The sequence below is a fragment of the Cryptomeria japonica genome, chromosome 3, assembly GCF_030272615.1.
Source record: "Cryptomeria japonica chromosome 3, Sugi_1.0, whole genome shotgun sequence".
Classification (NCBI taxonomy): Eukaryota; Viridiplantae; Streptophyta; class Pinopsida; order Cupressales; family Cupressaceae; genus Cryptomeria; species Cryptomeria japonica.
In genome coordinates, this window is record NC_081407.1 from 965,141,804 (window position 1) to 965,160,259 (window position 18,456).

Here is an 18,456-nt window from a genome sequence, read left to right on the forward strand (position 1 = left end):
TTACTTGATAGGGATAGCATAGGGTAGTTTCTTTGGTGGCCTTTGTTAAGGCCTTTTCTCTGATTTGTTGTATTTGTTCTTTGTGTTCAATAAATTTTTTCCCCTTCTTTCAAAAAATAAAAAATAAATAAAGGACAAATGGTAACTAGTCTTGTTAATACATGAAATGCATAGGGTGGTAGGGCAGAAGACAAGTGAATTTATTACTAGGAGAGTGAAATAATTTAAATTGTATGGGGGTATGCAAGATAGTACATTTCACAAGATACTTGGGTTGGATTTGATTTAGTCTAGCTTAGTTATGTAGTGTAGTGTCCCATGAATCACTCCCCCTGAAAATGATAGATTAGGATTATGAATTTTCAAATGGGAAGGTTTACATTTGAAAAAAAATGTGGAAAGTGAAGACTCAATTGAAATAGTTTGGATTGTATTTCATAGAATTTAGGGTGCATGTACACTATTCAACAAAGAAATTTGTATAACTTTAATTCCTCCTCCATCAAAAACATCATCCCAAAATTTAGCATTTGCAGTGCATACACAATACTTACAAAAGTAGTGGTTCTATGGAAGGGGATTTCTAAAATATGTTAGTGGGTGCTCCTAAGAATTAAATAAGAGCTTTTTTTAGTAGATGGTCTCATGAATATTATAATAATGGAATAATTTACAACTTTAAGTTCCAAAATTTCAAAATTTTGGTAGTTTCATGATTATTTTTTAACAAGGAATTGACATATGGTAGTCCCGTGGTTATTTTTTGCCAATAAGAAATACTAAATTTATAAATATATAGCTAAATTTAAAATTATTTGTAAGAATTTTTAAAATTATAGATAAATCATATCTAGAGGTAAAAATTTAGGACTCTGCTTTTAGTCCCACCCCAAATTAATTATGGAATGATTTAAAACTTAAAGTTCCAAAATTTTAAAACATTAGTAGTCTCATGATTATTTTTTACCAATAAGATATACTAAATCTACATATATATAGCTAAATTTAAAATTATTTGTAAGAATTTTAAAAGTTATAGATAAATGTCATTTGAAGGTAAAATCTTAAGACACTGCTTTTAGTCCCACTCCAAATACACTCTTTGTATAAATTGTTGGTGTTGATGACGACTACCCATAATTGAATGATGTATTCTTTAGGTCTAGAAAGTAACAAATCATGTGGTACCACATCAACACACTAATAAAACATGACTTGGTGTGCAAGCATTGGTCTCACTTTTTTGGAGCCTTTTTGGACACTTCAACAAAAAGCATGTTGATGTGACCTTGAAACCTTAGTTATAACAAGGGGACTTGTCAAATAAGATGTTGTAAAAAAAAAGGAGTGATTTTAAATTACCATGTAATATTTTGAGAAGTTTGAAATTAGGGTGCTCTACTACTAGGTCCTCTCCCCTATTTAATCACACAAGATTTTAATTTATTATTCATATGAATGAAGATCTATTGCACATTGTTTCCATGCCTGAAAATGTGTTGAATATTGATTAGATAAAAGACGATCATGAATCTATCTAATCAAAACATACAAACATGTGCAATGAAAATAATAAATCTTAAAGGAAATGGAAGAAATTAAACTAAATTAAGAAACTCCCTATTCCAGATTTTGCTTCCATTGTTCTTCTCCAAGTCATTTTTTGATGGCTCTTAGGTATTGCACTAGGATTTCTTGCATAGATTAGCAACTATTTTGAAGACTGTGATCTATCTTGAAAATGACAAAAGAGATTGAATTTATAGGTTTTCAACATAGAAGGGCTAATAATTTGAACTCAAGTGTTGATTGATAGATAACTAAAATTGATTGATCAATGAACTCAATAGATTGATCTGTTAACATAGTTGATTGATTTGTTAACTCATTTGATTGGGGATTCAACTGAATAGATTGTCTAGTGGGCTGAATAGATTAGTTAGTTGACTAAATTGATTGAGAGATGACTGATTAGATGGATTAGAAGAGTGATTTGATTGATTAGTCAGAAAAAGCTGATTTTAAGTGAAAGTGGGTGATTGAAGAGTTAACTGAGTTAACTGATTTGATCAATCAGTTTGATTTCAACATGTATTGTAGGATTTTGAAATTGAATTTGATTTTCATTTTCAATTTGGATTTGAATTTGGACTTTCAAATTCTGAAATGCACATGAAATTAACTAAAATTCACATTTGGTGAAAAGTTAATTTGGAAGAAATGAAATTAATTGAAATGATATGGAATTTGAATTTGGGGAAAGTGTGATGAAATTAGATGAAATTAATTAGAATTAGAATTTGGGGAATTAGAAGAATAATTAATTAATTTAAATAATTTAAATAAAATTATTTAAACATTAGAAATGGAATTTTATTAAATAATAAAGATTATTTAACTAAGGAAAATGTCACAATTAATTAAATAATTAACATTTAATTAATATGTAGAAGAGGATTAACTGATTAAATTAATTTGAGAATAGAAATTGAATAATTCGAAATGTTGAATGTGATGATCAGGAGAAATAATTAGTTTAATCGAATAATTAAAGAATTACTTAATTAAATAGACGAATAATTAGTATGCGATCAGTGAGACGTTTTTAGGTGTCTACATTTGCCCTCTTTGACACAATGTCAAAATGGCGTTGTTTCAAAGAAAATGAAAAAATTATGCCCCAGTATGCCCTGATGACACTTAAGGTGTAAATATGCCCCCTCGAAAAAAGTGGTCCAAAAATTGTGAAATTAAGACCAGTTTTTCGAAAATATGCTAGTAATCGATTATGTGAAGTTTGGTGAGGTTTCAATCTCATTTGATATGGCTACAAGTGCGTTGAAGTTGGAAGGGACCAGAACCGTTAATCCTAATTTTGACCTATAAATTGGAAATTGGTTTTGATTTGAGCTCATTTGCACTCATTTTCTTTGTAGGAATTATTTTGAGATTTTAGTGCTTTCGACGTCCTTGGAGCGAGATGGTGGGTCATAGAGCGAGGTTACATTTGTCTGAGTGAGTACGATCCTATTAGAGACCTCCCGGCACTGGTGGTGTGGTTAATCTTTCAAAAAACTTGCACGTTTTTGTCTGTTTTTTTCCAAATTTTTCATTGATGTTTGTAAGTGCCAAAAATTTGTGATTTGCAATTCCTATTCGATTTATTCGCAATTGACTTTACTTGTTCGCACTTGCATTTATTACTCGCATTTGATGTAAGTAGTGTGGAATTGATAATTTTAATTCACAATTGTTATAATTAGTTCGCAATTGCTATAATTGATCCGCATTTGCTATAATTGATCCGCATTTGCTATAATCAGTTCGCATTTTCTATAATCAGTTCGCATTTGATATTCCATTAATATTTTTTTTTGTTTTCTCTTGATAATGTATCTAATTCATTTTCTTTTTGCACATGTCTCAAATGTAGGAGAATTATCCAGTTTTGATAGCGAGACAGACAAGGCCAGATGGTCTTGATCGACGCCATGAGTTAGATGTCGAAGATACAACTTTGCTTCGACATGTTGGCTTATATCATATAGTGCACTTGCCTGAGGTTACGGCCAACAGGGTCATGATTACTACATTGATTAAGCGGTGGCATTTAGAGACTTGCTCATTTCATCTTCTGATAGGTAAGGCATCCATCACACTTGAGGATGTGTGGCGTATTCTACACATTCCCATATATGGTGCATGAGTTACATTTGATCATAGTGATGGAGTATCTGCCTTATGTGCTTTGTTTGAGTGTTCTGAGGATGATCTTCATATGTTGGGTCATTATGAGATTCATTGGGATGATTTAGATTATGATGATCTCACTGTTATTCTTTGTTGCATTGTTGTTGGATTGTTGATCCTCGATAGACGTACCCATGGTTTCCCTTTTGGATGGGGACGAGTGATTCATGATATGGTTATTGATAGATGGGTGTTTGCTTGGGGTCCCTATCTTCTTGCCACTGTATACCATCAGATGCATGAGATTATATATTTACAATAGAAATTCATTGGATGTGGTGTTACTTTCCTCTAGATTTGGGCTTGGGAGCACATAGCTATATTTTATCCTATGATACATGTAGATTTATAGCCAAACCAAACATATGCCTATAGATATACTGTTGGAGTGAGACATAGGGCTTCGGGTAACATTTTGTACTGGCATCATCATACCAATACCTTACAGTACTTCTCATGGAGACCTTATCTTACTTGCCCTGGTTGGGTTGATCATGCCCCACCTTCCTTTTTGTCGACAACAGAGATACCTTATTGGGCAAGATGTTGGTGGTCATAGAGTTATTGATATACATCTTCCTAGTCGTGTACTCTGATATTTTGGGGAGATTCAGGGTGTTCCATATGTTACAGCCTATTTTTCTTGTACTACTCGCGAGATCGGTAATTGGGGTGCATGTGTGCAGCCTCATGTTGCCATTGCAGAGTTTGATAGTCTTGCTCCTATTCAGTGGGGTTGGTTAGTTGTTGTTGCAAATCTAGGGACCACACCACAGTATGATACATGGTGGTTACAACATAGGCCCATACCTTTGATAGATCCGACAGTACTAATTGCAGCTCAACAGATTAGGCACAACAGGGTTCCCAGGGGGAGAGGGAGAGGACGAGGGAGAGATGGTGTTGGCAATTTGGAGGAATTGATTATGTGTTGCATTGATGTTTTGTCATTGACGGCAAAACTGACACTTTTGGTTGTTTACCAGTTTTCGGTTGGTTCCGATAGAGTGGTTGGCTTATGATATTGATCTAGCATGCTCCGGTATGCTTTGGTTTGTGGTATTGGTTTGGATCCGTCATTCATGCTATTCAGGTGTGTATCACGATCAATTGGTTCGGGATTTTATGACACAGATGGTATCATTTGTTCTAGTAAGCCTTTTGGTCACCGTTAAGGGTTTTACCGGCAGAGCTTTGTTGAAGATCTTTTGATGCACATGATAAGTGGTGTTGGTGCGGCTTCTGGATGGATTTCAGGATGTTGTTGGTTATCTTGTTTGTGTTCCTATTGATCAGTGGTGTTGGATTTGGTTTATGGCGACCTATTTTGGGTCCAATGTTATCTAGGTTTTGGACCGGTTTATGTAACATATTGGTGGATGATCCTAATGTGTTACCGGCGGGATTTAATGATTGGTTTACATTGTTTTCGGCCTAAGCCGACTTGGTTGATCATTGGATTGTGGGTTTATGTTATGAATTTGTTGTATTATTTTTTAGGTGGCCGACCTAATTGTTTAGGTCTTAGGTTGGTATAAATATGATGTAAGATCTCTTTGTAGATCATGAGCTTAAGGGATTATGGGATATAGGATTATCTGTGTGCGAATAATGTTGTAATCATATGCAGAGGTTTTGGTCGATCATAGGTGATCGAATTGGGTTTGTAAGAGAGGTTTAAGGCCTCCAATATTGAGCTTAACCAGAACTGTACTCAGGCATAGGAGACGTTATACTTGCAACTCAATCTTCATTTCAGATTGTAGTCTGATGTTTTCTATAGTCAACGAGGCTCCTTTTGTGATGAGCAGTGTGCTCTAGGTTGTTGGCCTTCCTACATGTGCAGGCCCCTTCATATTGTAATCACATATTTATTATAGAAGTATTATCTGACTATGGGTAGGCTTCCCACCGTGATTTTTCCCTTTACTGGGTTTTCCACGTACAAATCTTGGTGTCATGTGTTATGGATGGATGGTAACTATTTTGTGATTTATGTTTAATTGCTATATAAGTTATTTTGGTATTTGGTTTATGCATTCCGGTATTGAGTTTATGTGTTTTGGTAAAAGGATTTAAATGCTTAAAGTTCTTTAATCTGATGACAACTGTCTCACCCCCCCTTCTCAGTTGTCCTTTGGTTATCTGAGTTTTTTAACAGATGGTGGGGGATGAGATGGAGGAGGGAGAGATGGAGGTTGAGGAGGATGGGATAGAGGTCAGATAGATCTGATAGCAGCATTTGCAGAGTAGGTTGAGAGTGGAGAGGAGGATGTGGATATCGGTGGAGACACCGCATCTATGAGTAGTTTTGATTGCAACAATAGTGATAGTAGTGATTCAGTTTCAGGCTCATCGAGCAAAGATGGAGATGATATTGATATGCCCCAGGCCATGGAGACAGGATGTGCAGAGGGAGGTGATGATGAGGAGATATTGAGGGCTCGGGTTAGGAGTTTGGAGGACTTGGTCGCTACTTTGCGACAACGGTAGATGGAGGATAGAGATGTGTATCGATGGGCTATGGAGGATCTTACTATAGAGAAGGATCATTTCCAGAGGGAGAGAGATGATGCAGTGAGGTGGATGCAGTTGATTCAGGCCGCTTATGACCAACATTTTGCTCCGGGTACTGATGCACGCAAACAGTCTAACAGACTTTGCTATGTTGTGCAGAAGGCCTTGTATTATAGATAGTTCTACCATGGTGTTGTACCTGAGGCACAAAGAGATCTTATTTTTAGTGAGTTTAGAGGCCATTCTGGTTCTAGTAGGTCTTCTACACGGAGGACCAGCAGTGGTGGTGTTATGGGTCCACCTCGGACATCTTCGGGACATCCTGGGGCAGGATCTAGCAGGAAGGATCCACCTGGAGATAGAGGCAACATCGATTGAGATGCTTTGGTATTGATGAGATACGATGTAATTTTGACACATTGATGAGATATATGACATGCATTTTTGGCAATGAGTTATGCCTTATTTTATGATGCATTCTATGATCTAATGTTTTTGCTCTTATTGCATGCTTACTTGATGATGCAATTAATGTGAATGTGATATGATGCAGTCTATGTGATGAGATTTTATTTTATGATGTATGAATCTATGTGTGATATTGATCTAAAATTGACTAAGTGAAATGCTTGTGAATGCAACTATTATGCAATATGTGAATGTGCAAAAATGACCTAATGCAACATTATATGTAGATGTGAAATGATTTATGTGATATGCAATGTGATGTTTTTGTTGTGTCAAAATAGGTGTTGAAATTTGTGAATTTTGGAAGAAATGTTAGTTGTTAGATGGAAAATAGATAAGAAGTTATGATATGAAATGATAAATCAATTGAACCAACCTTTATTTATTCCAGAAGTAGATTTGATGATGATTATCTGAGTCATTCACTTGTCTGCATTGAAAGGAATGAAGGTTGTCTCATTTCTTGGATACTTGTTTATGAAGTCTTTAGGAGGCCTTTAGTCATTCATCTTCAATGTCACCTTGTGATTAAGTTTTATCCTTGGTTGGGTAGAAGTTTCGCTATCAAGTCTTGTTACCCAAAATCTATCAATTGCTATATCTCACGCATTAATCAATAGCTCTAAGTCGTTACAGATACCTAGTTGGTCACGTGGCTAGTAAAAAACCCAAAGTTCTACTTTAGCGTCGTTGTAATTATCATACCTACGTAGGTTTCATTACTTACAAGTCAAGGCAAAAAAAAAAAAGTGCTATGCCAAAATCAATATCAAAATATCATGGCAAAAAGAGCAAAGATATATAACTAAAATATCATGCATATAAGTGCGATAATAAAAGCTTGACTATGGGAACATGCAAATAACTACATCATGGCGATGGACGTCTGCTGACAATGGAGCAATATTTGAGAGATTATAGTGCATAACCTCGTCAGATCCCTAAAAGCTCGTTGGTAGCGAGGCTCTATCCAGGTTGCTTTTGAAGTCAGAATAACCTACATAGCTAGTCATATAGGATTCCAAGGGTCTTTGATGGTTATAAGAGTCTAAATAAATTCAATTGCACACACATGGGCAAAAGAAGATCAAAGTTTCAAGAATTGATGGAGAAGTTTTATGCGCCTCCATTCATAAATCTTGGTTACATAGTGTGTTAGGTTGGATGGTCTAAGGTCTTTTGAGAACAGATTGAACTCCTATCTCTGAAATGTTTCTCACCTTTAATCTAATTTGTGCATTTCATAATGAAGAACGCACACAATCATCTTTGTTCGAATAGGAACTTCATTTTCATCATGTATCTTGCATTAGCATAGTTGATATCAAAAATTCATTGTCTCCATGTGCATTGCCTAGATCATCGTATCATACAGGTTTGGATACTTGGGGGCATAACTAAAAAAAATCGTAAAAAGACCTAAAAAATCCTAAATATCATAACATCCAAAATCCAAAAATGTCCTTAAAAACGCAATCAAAATCACAAAATCAAAAACTAAAAAATCAAAACAAGAAACCATAGACCATCTATCAAATCAAATCAATAACAGACAAACTCTCAAAGTCTACAATCAAACTGATCACATGTCATGTTAATCAATCTATCGATCAAACTTTATCAAACATCAACATGTCTTATACAAGGTAGGGTACACTCGAAACCAGACAGATCGGTCTTATACGGGGTACTCACTCTTTCAAACCAGACATTCCTATCAATGATCGCACAAATCAAAACAATGACATAGCTCAGTATGTCTGCTAGATTTTGCCCAGGTTAGTCTTATCTTTACCAATTAATGGTAGGTCGTGTTTCAAAAAAATTAAAAATTAAAAATCAATCAAAAACATCAACATATCAAAAACATTTGAAAACCATAAAAATACCAAACATTCAAAAAGAGTCCTAAAAAAAATAATAATCAGAAAACATCAAAATCACAACAAAAACATTCAAATACAATCCTGAAAAAAACACAAAAACATTGAGAAAGTACCAAAAACCCTAAACATCAAAAAGCTCTTCGAAAACAAACTAAAAATAAAAAATCATCAAAAACTTGCAATACCATGTCTCGCAAGAATCAAATATCCTAGTAGCTATCCAACAAACACTTCGCATGGAGTTCACAAAGGATATAACTATCTTAAACCAAACATCTGCAATCAAATTGATCAAGTCTTATCAATTGACAATATATCCTTATCACGTGATCATTATCTTGTCTTAAACAAAAGAGGATACACTCAAAACCAGACAGGTCAATCTTAAACGGGGTCCGCAACTTTATGAAACCAGACATTATCAACTATCACATCAAACAATCACACGAAGAAACAGATCAGTATGGATGCTAGATTTTGTCCTAGTTAGTTGTTATCTTTTATCATTTGACGACAAATTATGCTACTCAAGGATGTCCACAAGTGACTAGAGGAGCCATGATGGGCATGATTTTTTTTTCTTTGTTGTTTGTAGTGTGAACCAATGAGGTTCTGGGGCAATAGTTCCAGTGGGTGTCTGTGATTAGTACATTCATTCGGCAAGTATCCCATGAAGGATAACTATGCTTGTGACTACCTCAACCCCTGTTGTTATTCCTAGAATGGAGGGTTCACTCCTTGTTTGTTGTGTGTTTGTTTCTTTACAATGAGATATCTTTACATCTTGGTTCTTCATACCCTGGTGTACAAAGCTTCATTGTTACATAATAAGGCTCAGTGATGAAAATGTTGCACTATGAATAAAGACAAGAAGACTATTCATCGTCATCATATCATTTTATTCTTTTAAATCTCATCATGTTGATTGTATCAATCAAGATCATTCTCTCATCAAGAATCATTTCTTAAAACAACCTTTTCAATTCTTCCAATCATTCTAACATGATCTCTCTCATCACTTAATTCCAATCTTTTCATCTATAATTCTATCATTTCCACACATCAACTATTCTATCTATCAATCAATTATTCTTCACTTTCATCATATTTTGATCTATCATTTGTTTTATACAGGATGTGTCCTTCCTGAAACCAGACGTGATCATCTATCTTTGTCTTATACATGATGTATCCTTCCTGAAACCAGACAGATTAGTCTTATAAAAGATTTATCCTTCCTGAAACCAGACGTTTTGATCATTTTTGTCTTATATAGGATGTGTCCTTCCTAAAACTAGACTTTATCTTTATCTTATCAATCTTATCATTCAATCAATCTACAAATCATTCTAACCATTTCTTTCCTCTAATCAAACTCATTCGTGTCACCAAGTTAACCATTCTTCCATCTCTCATCTAACATCCTTCTTCTTTTGAGAGATCATTCATGTCATCAATGCACAAACAATCTCTCGAGGGGGCATTATACCCTATGTATCACAGGGGCAGAAATTTTTCATTTTCTTTGGAACAACGTTGTTTCAACATTGTGTCAAAGAGGGGCAAATGTAGACACCTAAAAATGTGTCATCAATCGCACACTAATTATTCATCTAATTAATTAAGTAATTCTTTAATTATTTGATTAAACTAATTATTTCTTCTGATCATGGCATTCAACATTTCTAATTATTCAATTTCTATTCTCAAATCAATTTCATTAGTTAATCCTCTTCTAAATATTAATTATTTAATTAATTGTGACATTTTCTCAGTTAAATAATCCTTACTATTTAATTAAATTTCATTTCTAATGTTTAAATAATATCTTTTGAATTATTTAAATTAATTAATTATTCTTCCAATTCCCAAATTTTAATTCTAATTAATTTCATCTAATTTCATTTCACATTTTTCCCAAATTCAAATTTCATATCATTTCAATTAATTTCATTTCTTCCAAATTAACATTTCACCAAATGTGAATTTAAGTTAATTTCATGTGCATTTCAGCATTCGAAAGTCCAAATTCAAATCCAAATTGAAAATGAAAATCAAATTTAATTTCAAAATCCTACGGCACATGTTGAAATCAAACTGATTGATCAAATCAGTTAACTAATTAGTTAACTCAGTTAACTCTTCAATCACCCATTTTCACTCAAAATTAGTTTTTTCTGACTAATCAATCAAATCAGTTTTAATCCATTTAATCAGTCATCTCTCAATCAATTTAGTCAATATAATAATCTATTCAGTCCACTAGCCAATCTATTTAGTTAACTCCCCAATCAAATGAGTCAACAAATCAATCAACTCTGTTAACAAATCAATCTATTGAGTTCACTGATCAATCAATTTTAGTTATCTATCAATCAACACTTGAGTTCAAATTCTCACCCCTTCTGTGTTGAAAATCTATAAATTCAGTATCTTTTCTCATTTTCAAGCTAGATCACAGTCTTCAAAATAGTTGCTAATCTATGTAGGAAATCTCAGTGCAGTACCTGAGAGCCATCAAAAAGCGACTTGGAGAAGAACAATGGAAGCAAAATCTAGAATAGGGAATTTCTTAATTTAGTTTAATTTCTTCCATTTCCTTTAAGATGTGTTATTTTCATTGCACGTGTTTGTATGTTTTGATTAGATAGATTCGTGATCGTTAATGCCTGAAAATGTGTTGAATATTGATTAGAGAAAAAAAACGATCACGAATCTATCTAATCAAAACATACAAACATGTACAATGAAAATAACAAATCTTAGAGAAATTGAAGAAATTAAACTAAATTAAGAAACTCCCTATTCCAGATTTTGCTTCCATTGTTCTTCTCCAAGTTGCTTTTTGATAGCTCTCAGTTATTGCACTGAGATTTCCTAGATAGATTAGCAACAATTTTGAAGACTGTGATCTAGCTTGAAAATGAGAAAAGATATTGAAATTATAGATTTTCAACACAGGAAGGGGTGGGAATTTGAACTCAGGTGTTGATTGATAGATAACTAAAATTGATTGATCAGTGAACTCAATAGATTGATCTGTTAACAAAGTTGATTGATTTGTTAACACATTTTATTAGAGAGTCAACTAAATAGATTGATTAGTGGACTTAATAGATTAGTCAATTGATTAAATTGATTGAGAGATGACTGATTGGATGGATTAGAAGACTAGTTTGATTGATTAGTCAGAAAAAGTTGATTTTGAGTGAAAATGGGTGATTGAAGAGTTAACCAAGTTAATTGATTAGTTAACCGATTTAATCAATCAGTTTGATTTCAACGTGTTGTAGGATTTTGAAATTGAATTTGATTTTCATTTTCAATTTGGATTTGAATTTGGACTTTCGAATGCTGAAATGCACATGAAATTAACTGAAATTCACATTTGGTGAAATGTTAATTTGGAAGAAATGAAATTAATTGAAATAATATGAAATTCGAATTTGGAGAAAGTGTGAAATGAAATTAGATGAAATTAATTAGAATTAGAATTTGAGGAATTAGAAGAATAATTAATTAATTTAAATAATTTAAATAAAATTATTTAAGCATTAGAAATAGAATTTCATTAAATAATAAAGATTATTTAATTAAGGAAAATGTCACAATTAATTAAATAATTAATATATAATTAATTTGTAGAAAAGGATTAACTGATTAAATTGATTTGAGATTAAAAATTGAATAATTAGAAATGTTGAATGTGATGATGAGAATAAATAATTAGTTTAATCAAATAATTAAAGAATTACTTAATTAAATAAACAAATAATTAATATACGATCAATGAAACATTTTTACGTGTCTACACACATTACTCAAGAGATATAACAAGAAGGTTCTGTCTGTGAAGTCAGGCCACCGAGAAATTAAGATCACAATTAATTTTAGATATAATGATGGAAAATAGCATTTAACAAAATCTGAGTGTTTCAATCTTGTTTTTCTATATAAGCCGTGGCTGTAGGGTCCCTTTGGGTTTTGTCCCATGGTCTCGTGGAAACGTTGGAGTACACTGGTAAATTTTAAAGCAGTTGTTGTTACTTAATTTGATTATAAGTTATGGTCATGCTGAAAACATCTTTATGTATCTATTTGCTCTACTGATGGAAATAACACAATGCAGTGAGATGGGTTTAGATTTTCCCTTTTTATTTTGCTTCCGACTACAATTCACGGCCGAAGAAACTTCTTAAAAAGAAAAAACCAGCTAAGCACAATGTCAGCCATGAGAATTTGAAAAACCAAGCATTTTGGAAAGAGAACTTTGATTCTTTGTTGAAAAGTTGTCAAATACATGATTCTACAGATAAAGTTGGCTTTCTCAAATTAATTTCTCCTGCAAGTAAGACTGCTGTCACTACCATATATACAAATCATCAGTCCCATGAAAAATGATTACATACACGCGATTAGACCTTAGGGGACTGGCATCTTAGAGCACTCCTCAGGTGGGTGCTTGACTTCCATCAACAAAGCAACTACCTCCTTCATTGTTGGCCTTTCCCCAGGAGAAGAGTTAACACAAAACATAGCTACTCCAAGGGTCTGTGTCATCTCCTGGATCATTGGATCAGGCATTCCCCTGAGCCTTGAATCAAGAATGTTCAATGTAGGTTCACTGCTTTTCATCATTCTTTTGACCCAATCCACAATATGCAATCCATCGCCAATGCGTGTTTCCACAGCATTTCTGCCAGTTAGAATTTCCAGGAGAACAATGCCATAGCTGTATACATCACTTTTCTCTGTGATATTCATTGTATAGCCATACTCTGCAAGCAGGGGAGGGTTATAAATGAGTTCCATTATGATGAAAGAAACAACACTTTAAAGGCCTGATTAACATCTTTGAGGGAAAAAAATGTATGGAATGCAGACATGAAATGCATCAGACAAACTAATAAAAGCACTGGAAAATGAAAAAGGTAATTGGGATTTAAAATAGGCATTACCAGGAGCAATGTAACCATAAGAACCGGCAACTCTAGACATGGCAAGATGAAAATCATTAGCATTCATCAACTTGGCAAGGCCAAAATCTGCAAGATATGGTTCAAACCTTGCATCCAGAAGTATGTTATTGCATTTGACATCTCTGTGCAAGATTGCAGGAACACAATCATGGTGTAAATATGAGAGTCCTTGAGCTGCTCCAACTGCAATTTTGTACCTTGTGTCCCAGTCAAGATTTCTCTTCTCATGAAGTAGCTGAGCCAGATTCCCATTCGGTATATAATTGTATAGGAGAAGCTGAATCCGGCGATTAGTACAATACCCTAGGAGCTTCACAATGTTGCGATGGCGAATGTTGCCGAGGATCTCTATTTCTGAAGCAAAGGCATTTTGTTGCTCTCTTCCATCATCTCTTTTAGAAGGCCAAAGTTTCTTCACTGCAATCACTTCTCCACTTGGCATTTCAGCTTTGTAAACAACTCCAGAACAGCCCGTGCCAATGATGTTAGCTTCTATGAGATTCTCAAGAACATTCTCTATGGTGAAGTTGAGCTTTTGGAAGGGAATGAAAGTCCAAGGCCAAGAAAAACCACCTGGGATGGGCTCCTGCCGAAATGGCCTGCTTGTTTTGAACACTAAATACCATCCAGTACACAAAGCCACTGCTATAAGCCCTGATAATATGCAGACCAGAACGGTGGTTATTCCAATATGCTTTGAGTGTTGGGTATCAAGAGAAGAACAAATCTGACCGTCCAGGGATAGGCAGAGCCCAGCGTTGTTCATGAAAGAATTCGTTGTCAAGGTTCTGAAAAATGGTGTTGCAGGTAGAGGGCCAGAGAGATTATTGAAGGAAACATTTAGAGAAGTCAAGCTTGTGAGTGATCCCAACACTTTAATATCCCCAGACAGGTGATTGTGAGAGAGGTCCAAGGATTGTAGCTGGGTCAGAAAGGAAAATTCCACAGGGATTTGGCCAGAAAATGCATTCCAACTCAGGTTGAGATTTATGGCCAAGCTAGTAATGGACCCAATCTCCGCAGGAATGGTAGAAGAAAGATTATTTGAGCTTATATCAAGCAATGTAAGCTTCTCGCAATTCTTCAATGCTTCGGGAATCTTACCCGAGAAAAAGTTATTGCTAAGAATCAGTTTGTTTAGATATTTGAATTTGCCCAGAAGGGATGGAATTTCGCCTTTGAAGTTATTATAGCTGAGATCAAGCTGCTCTAAATTTATAAGGTTACCAAGCTCAAGTGGAATTTTACCTGTCAAATGGTTGCCATGAACATCAAGAAGCTCCAGAGATGTAATGTTGCCAATTTCTGGGGGAAGAGTTCTAGAGAACTGATTTGTGAAGAGGTCCAGAAATACAAGGTTTTGAAGCCGACCCAACTCTGAAGGAATTCTTCCGCTCAATTGGTTTTCTCCCAAGCGCAAACGGACCAGAGATTGACACTCACCAACCATAGGTGAAATTGCTCCAGAAAAATTATTTGATAGCAACATCAACTTGCTAAGCTTTTGGAGACGGAAAACTTGTTCTGGTATTGAACCAGTAAATTGATTATAGGACAAATCCAATGCATAGAGCTCAGTGCACTTGCCAAGGCTTGCAGGAATCTGGCCCGTTAGTCCATTACCCCACAGAAAAAGAGTTTGCAGTAACTTCAACTTACCAATCTCCCATGGTAGTGACCCGTGTAACTGATTTTTGTCTAGCTGGAGAGCTGTAAGGCTTGTACAATTGGCAATCTCCCTTGGTATGGTGCCAACGAGTAAATTGTCAGTGAAATGAAGCTGCTCAAGTCCTGTCAATATACCTAGTTCACTAGGAATGGAGCCAGAGATCTTGTTTGAGGACAAGTCCAGTACTACAAGAGAAGAACAGTTGCTAATCTCGGGAGGAATTGGCCCTTCTAACGCGTTTCCCCATAGAAGAATGCTTGTTAACTGCTTCAATCTGCCCAACTCTGGAGGAACGGGTCCGGACAGATGATTCATGTGAAGATAAAGATTTCTTAGCTCAGAGCAGTTGCCCAGTTCACCAGGTATGGAACCTGAAACATCAGTTGCATATATAGCCAAAGTTTCTAGGTTTGTAAGACCCGCAAAAGAGGCTGGAATGCTGCCAGATAAAGAGGTTGCAGCAACCCCAAATGTAGTAAGATTCTTGCATTGACCAAGCTCTGGAGGAATAAGCCCACCCAGATCAATGTTTCCACCCAATCTGAACTGCTCCAAATTCAATAAATTACCTAGTTGAGATGGTATTGTCCCATTCAAATTATTGTCTTGCAAGCAAAAAATACGCAAAGACTTACAGTTTTCTAGCTGAGGAGGAATACTTCCTTCAAGTAAGTTGGAATTTATGTAGAGAACTTGGAGTTGAGTGAGCTTTCCCAACTCTGAAGGAATACAACCAGTGAGACTGTTTCCGCTGAGATCTAGCACCTCAAGTTGTGTTAGGCCCCCAATCTCTGATGGAATAACGCCTGTGAGATTGGTTAGAGAGAGATTCAGGATTTTCAGAGATGTCAAGGTGCCCAACTGAGGAGGAATACTGGCATTGAGGAAGGAGCGAGGGAGATTTATAGCAGTAACCCTCTTCTCTTCAGAACAACTAATGCCTTCCCATGAGCAGGGATTGTCATCTTTCGGACTCCAACTCCTCAAAATGGTGTCTGAGATTTGGGTGTTTTCCAAGAGAGCTAGAAGAGCTTTTCCATCAGAAGACAATGCATCTACTTCCAGGTCGATACCAGGCATCATCATCAGCATTACCATGAAAGTCAAGAAGGGGTTCATGCGGTTGAAATCCCAAGCCTTGGGTTTTTTGCAGCATTTTGCGTTTCCTAGCATTGTTGCGGACTGACTGACTTGACCTAGCATGGAATGCAGCAGGACTAGTCTCAAAGGCTTATATATTATGAGCCGACAACAAAGAAATGAACTCACATTGTGGGTTCAAATTCGAGAAGATAGGTAATGAAACCCTCAGAGAATTTCAAAACCACGTAGATTTAAAAAAGGCAGCTCCAGCAGCAGAGATGGCCATCATATTCAGCAGTGAGTTGTGCGTTGAAGTCTGTGAAAGTAGGCTCAGCAGCGAAGTAAGGTTTAAGGCTCCATCACACCACTTCCTTCACCAACATTTAAAATAAAACAAAATGAGCAAGCGGACACACTACACTTTACATTGGTTTTCCCGTTTTAGGAGATTGCCGAAAGCTTTGAGAAACCATAGGAATACTATTTTTCTTATGCTGAACCAGCTAATGCCCCCATTCTCCAAGGCAGGAATGGAGGGAAAGCTCAAAAAAACTCAACAACCCACGAGAGATTTTGGAGATTCTGCCACTGCAAACCTCTGCCCATTTCACAGAAAAAAACAATTCTTTATTGCTATTTTTATAAAAGCATTCATTCGCTAGGAGAAGACGACAATTCATCTCCATGCATCATGCTATAGGTGGTATTTTGATGGGTAAAAGACTTCTTTCCTTTTCAACTTTGTGGTAAAGAAGAACAAGTAGGTCCATATCTGGCTGATACCCAGACAAAAGAATGTGCATTCCCATGAACCCACAAGAGAAGAAACAAAACACCATCCAATCAGAAAGCAATGGCTCCATTCCCAAAACAATAATCCAGTACTCCATCAACCAGTCTAAACTATGAATCCATAACTTTTCCCCTGTCTTAACATTGACAAACATGACCAATTCTGTACCAGCTCTTTCGACAAACGAAAGACAACCTGTCCCTTCCTTTTTTCTTGCCATGTTCTGCTGCTATATCTCCTTCCCACCTGCACATTCCCTCACTTCTCCTCCACTCCACTCCACTAGTATGGCCTAGCTTGACTCCATTAATGTATGCTGTCGCCATCCAAAATTCACTCTCAACAAACCATAAAAAACTTTTAGTAGGTACAAAAGTTACAGTAGTATAAAATATTCTCAGCTCCCATTAAATAATTTGTTTTGTTTGCATCTTAAACAGAACCCTAATTTAGCTCCCATTTACAGTCCTTAAACAGCTTTTAGTCTATTTATATCTTGTGCTCCCCACAAAGCGCAACTGGGGATTCCTTTATCGACAATCTGCTTCAATTTCCTGCCAAAAAAATCTAAAAGTGCTGGTGGACTGATCAAGGAACTGTTCTAGTTCTTATTATAAGAGTAGGCAAACATGTACTGTCTGAACTGACCTCTTATCAATATGTTCTTGTCCTTGTCAGACGAAACATAGCATTTTTAGCAAGTATAACCCATTCCATGTGTCATTAAATAATACCAGGTTTTACCCAAAATGAAAGTTGTTGCTATCCTTTTCAAGTCTACACCCCTCGAAGCCTCTTAGAAATTTAAGGACAAGGAATCAGATAATTCTTATTAAAGGGAATAAACTTAATTTATCAACATATGGCCATCTTGCATTTCTTAATAAAATCTACAAACCCCTTTGACGTCTCCTTGTGGTTTCATCATTACCATTATTCTTCATCTATATTCCTAAGTTCCATGCTATTATCATTATTGCATAGAGTTATTAACTCTTTTCTTTTGTTATTAAATTTGTCAACATGCTTCTTGTTTGTAATTTTTTGGACATTAATATTGCTATCCTCAGTCAAACATTCGTTTGCATCTTCATAGCCAAGTTCATGATTCTTCATTTTTCATTTAGTATTTACTTTCACAAGTTTTGTCTATCAAAGTCCTCAATATTATATGCAAAACACATCAGGGCCTTTACATTTCATACAAGACACCTTCAGAATGTTCCATCATTGCTAAAGAAGGTTTTTATATTAGGCCTTATGAATAAAAGAATTCACTTGGTTGAGATAGAATTTGTCATGAAAATTTAG

At 35.4% G+C, this 18,456-nt stretch overlaps 1 protein-coding gene across 1 annotated transcript; it reads right to left on the reverse strand.

Moving 5' to 3' along the window:
• Window positions 1-12,875: 12,875 nt before the first annotated feature.
• Window positions 12,876-17,641, reverse strand: LOC131035600 (LRR receptor-like serine/threonine-protein kinase RGI5). The gene is made up of 2 exons (XM_057967335.2): window positions 13,580-17,641; window positions 12,876-13,399 (listed from the first exon to the last, which is right to left on the reverse strand). Exons 1-2 carry the CDS (start codon window positions 16,470-16,472, stop codon window positions 13,044-13,046), a joined length of 3,249 nt encoding a protein of 1,082 aa, XP_057823318.2. The 5' UTR covers window positions 16,473-17,641; the 3' UTR covers window positions 12,876-13,043.
• Between the last annotated feature and the right edge of the window lie 815 nt (window positions 17,642-18,456).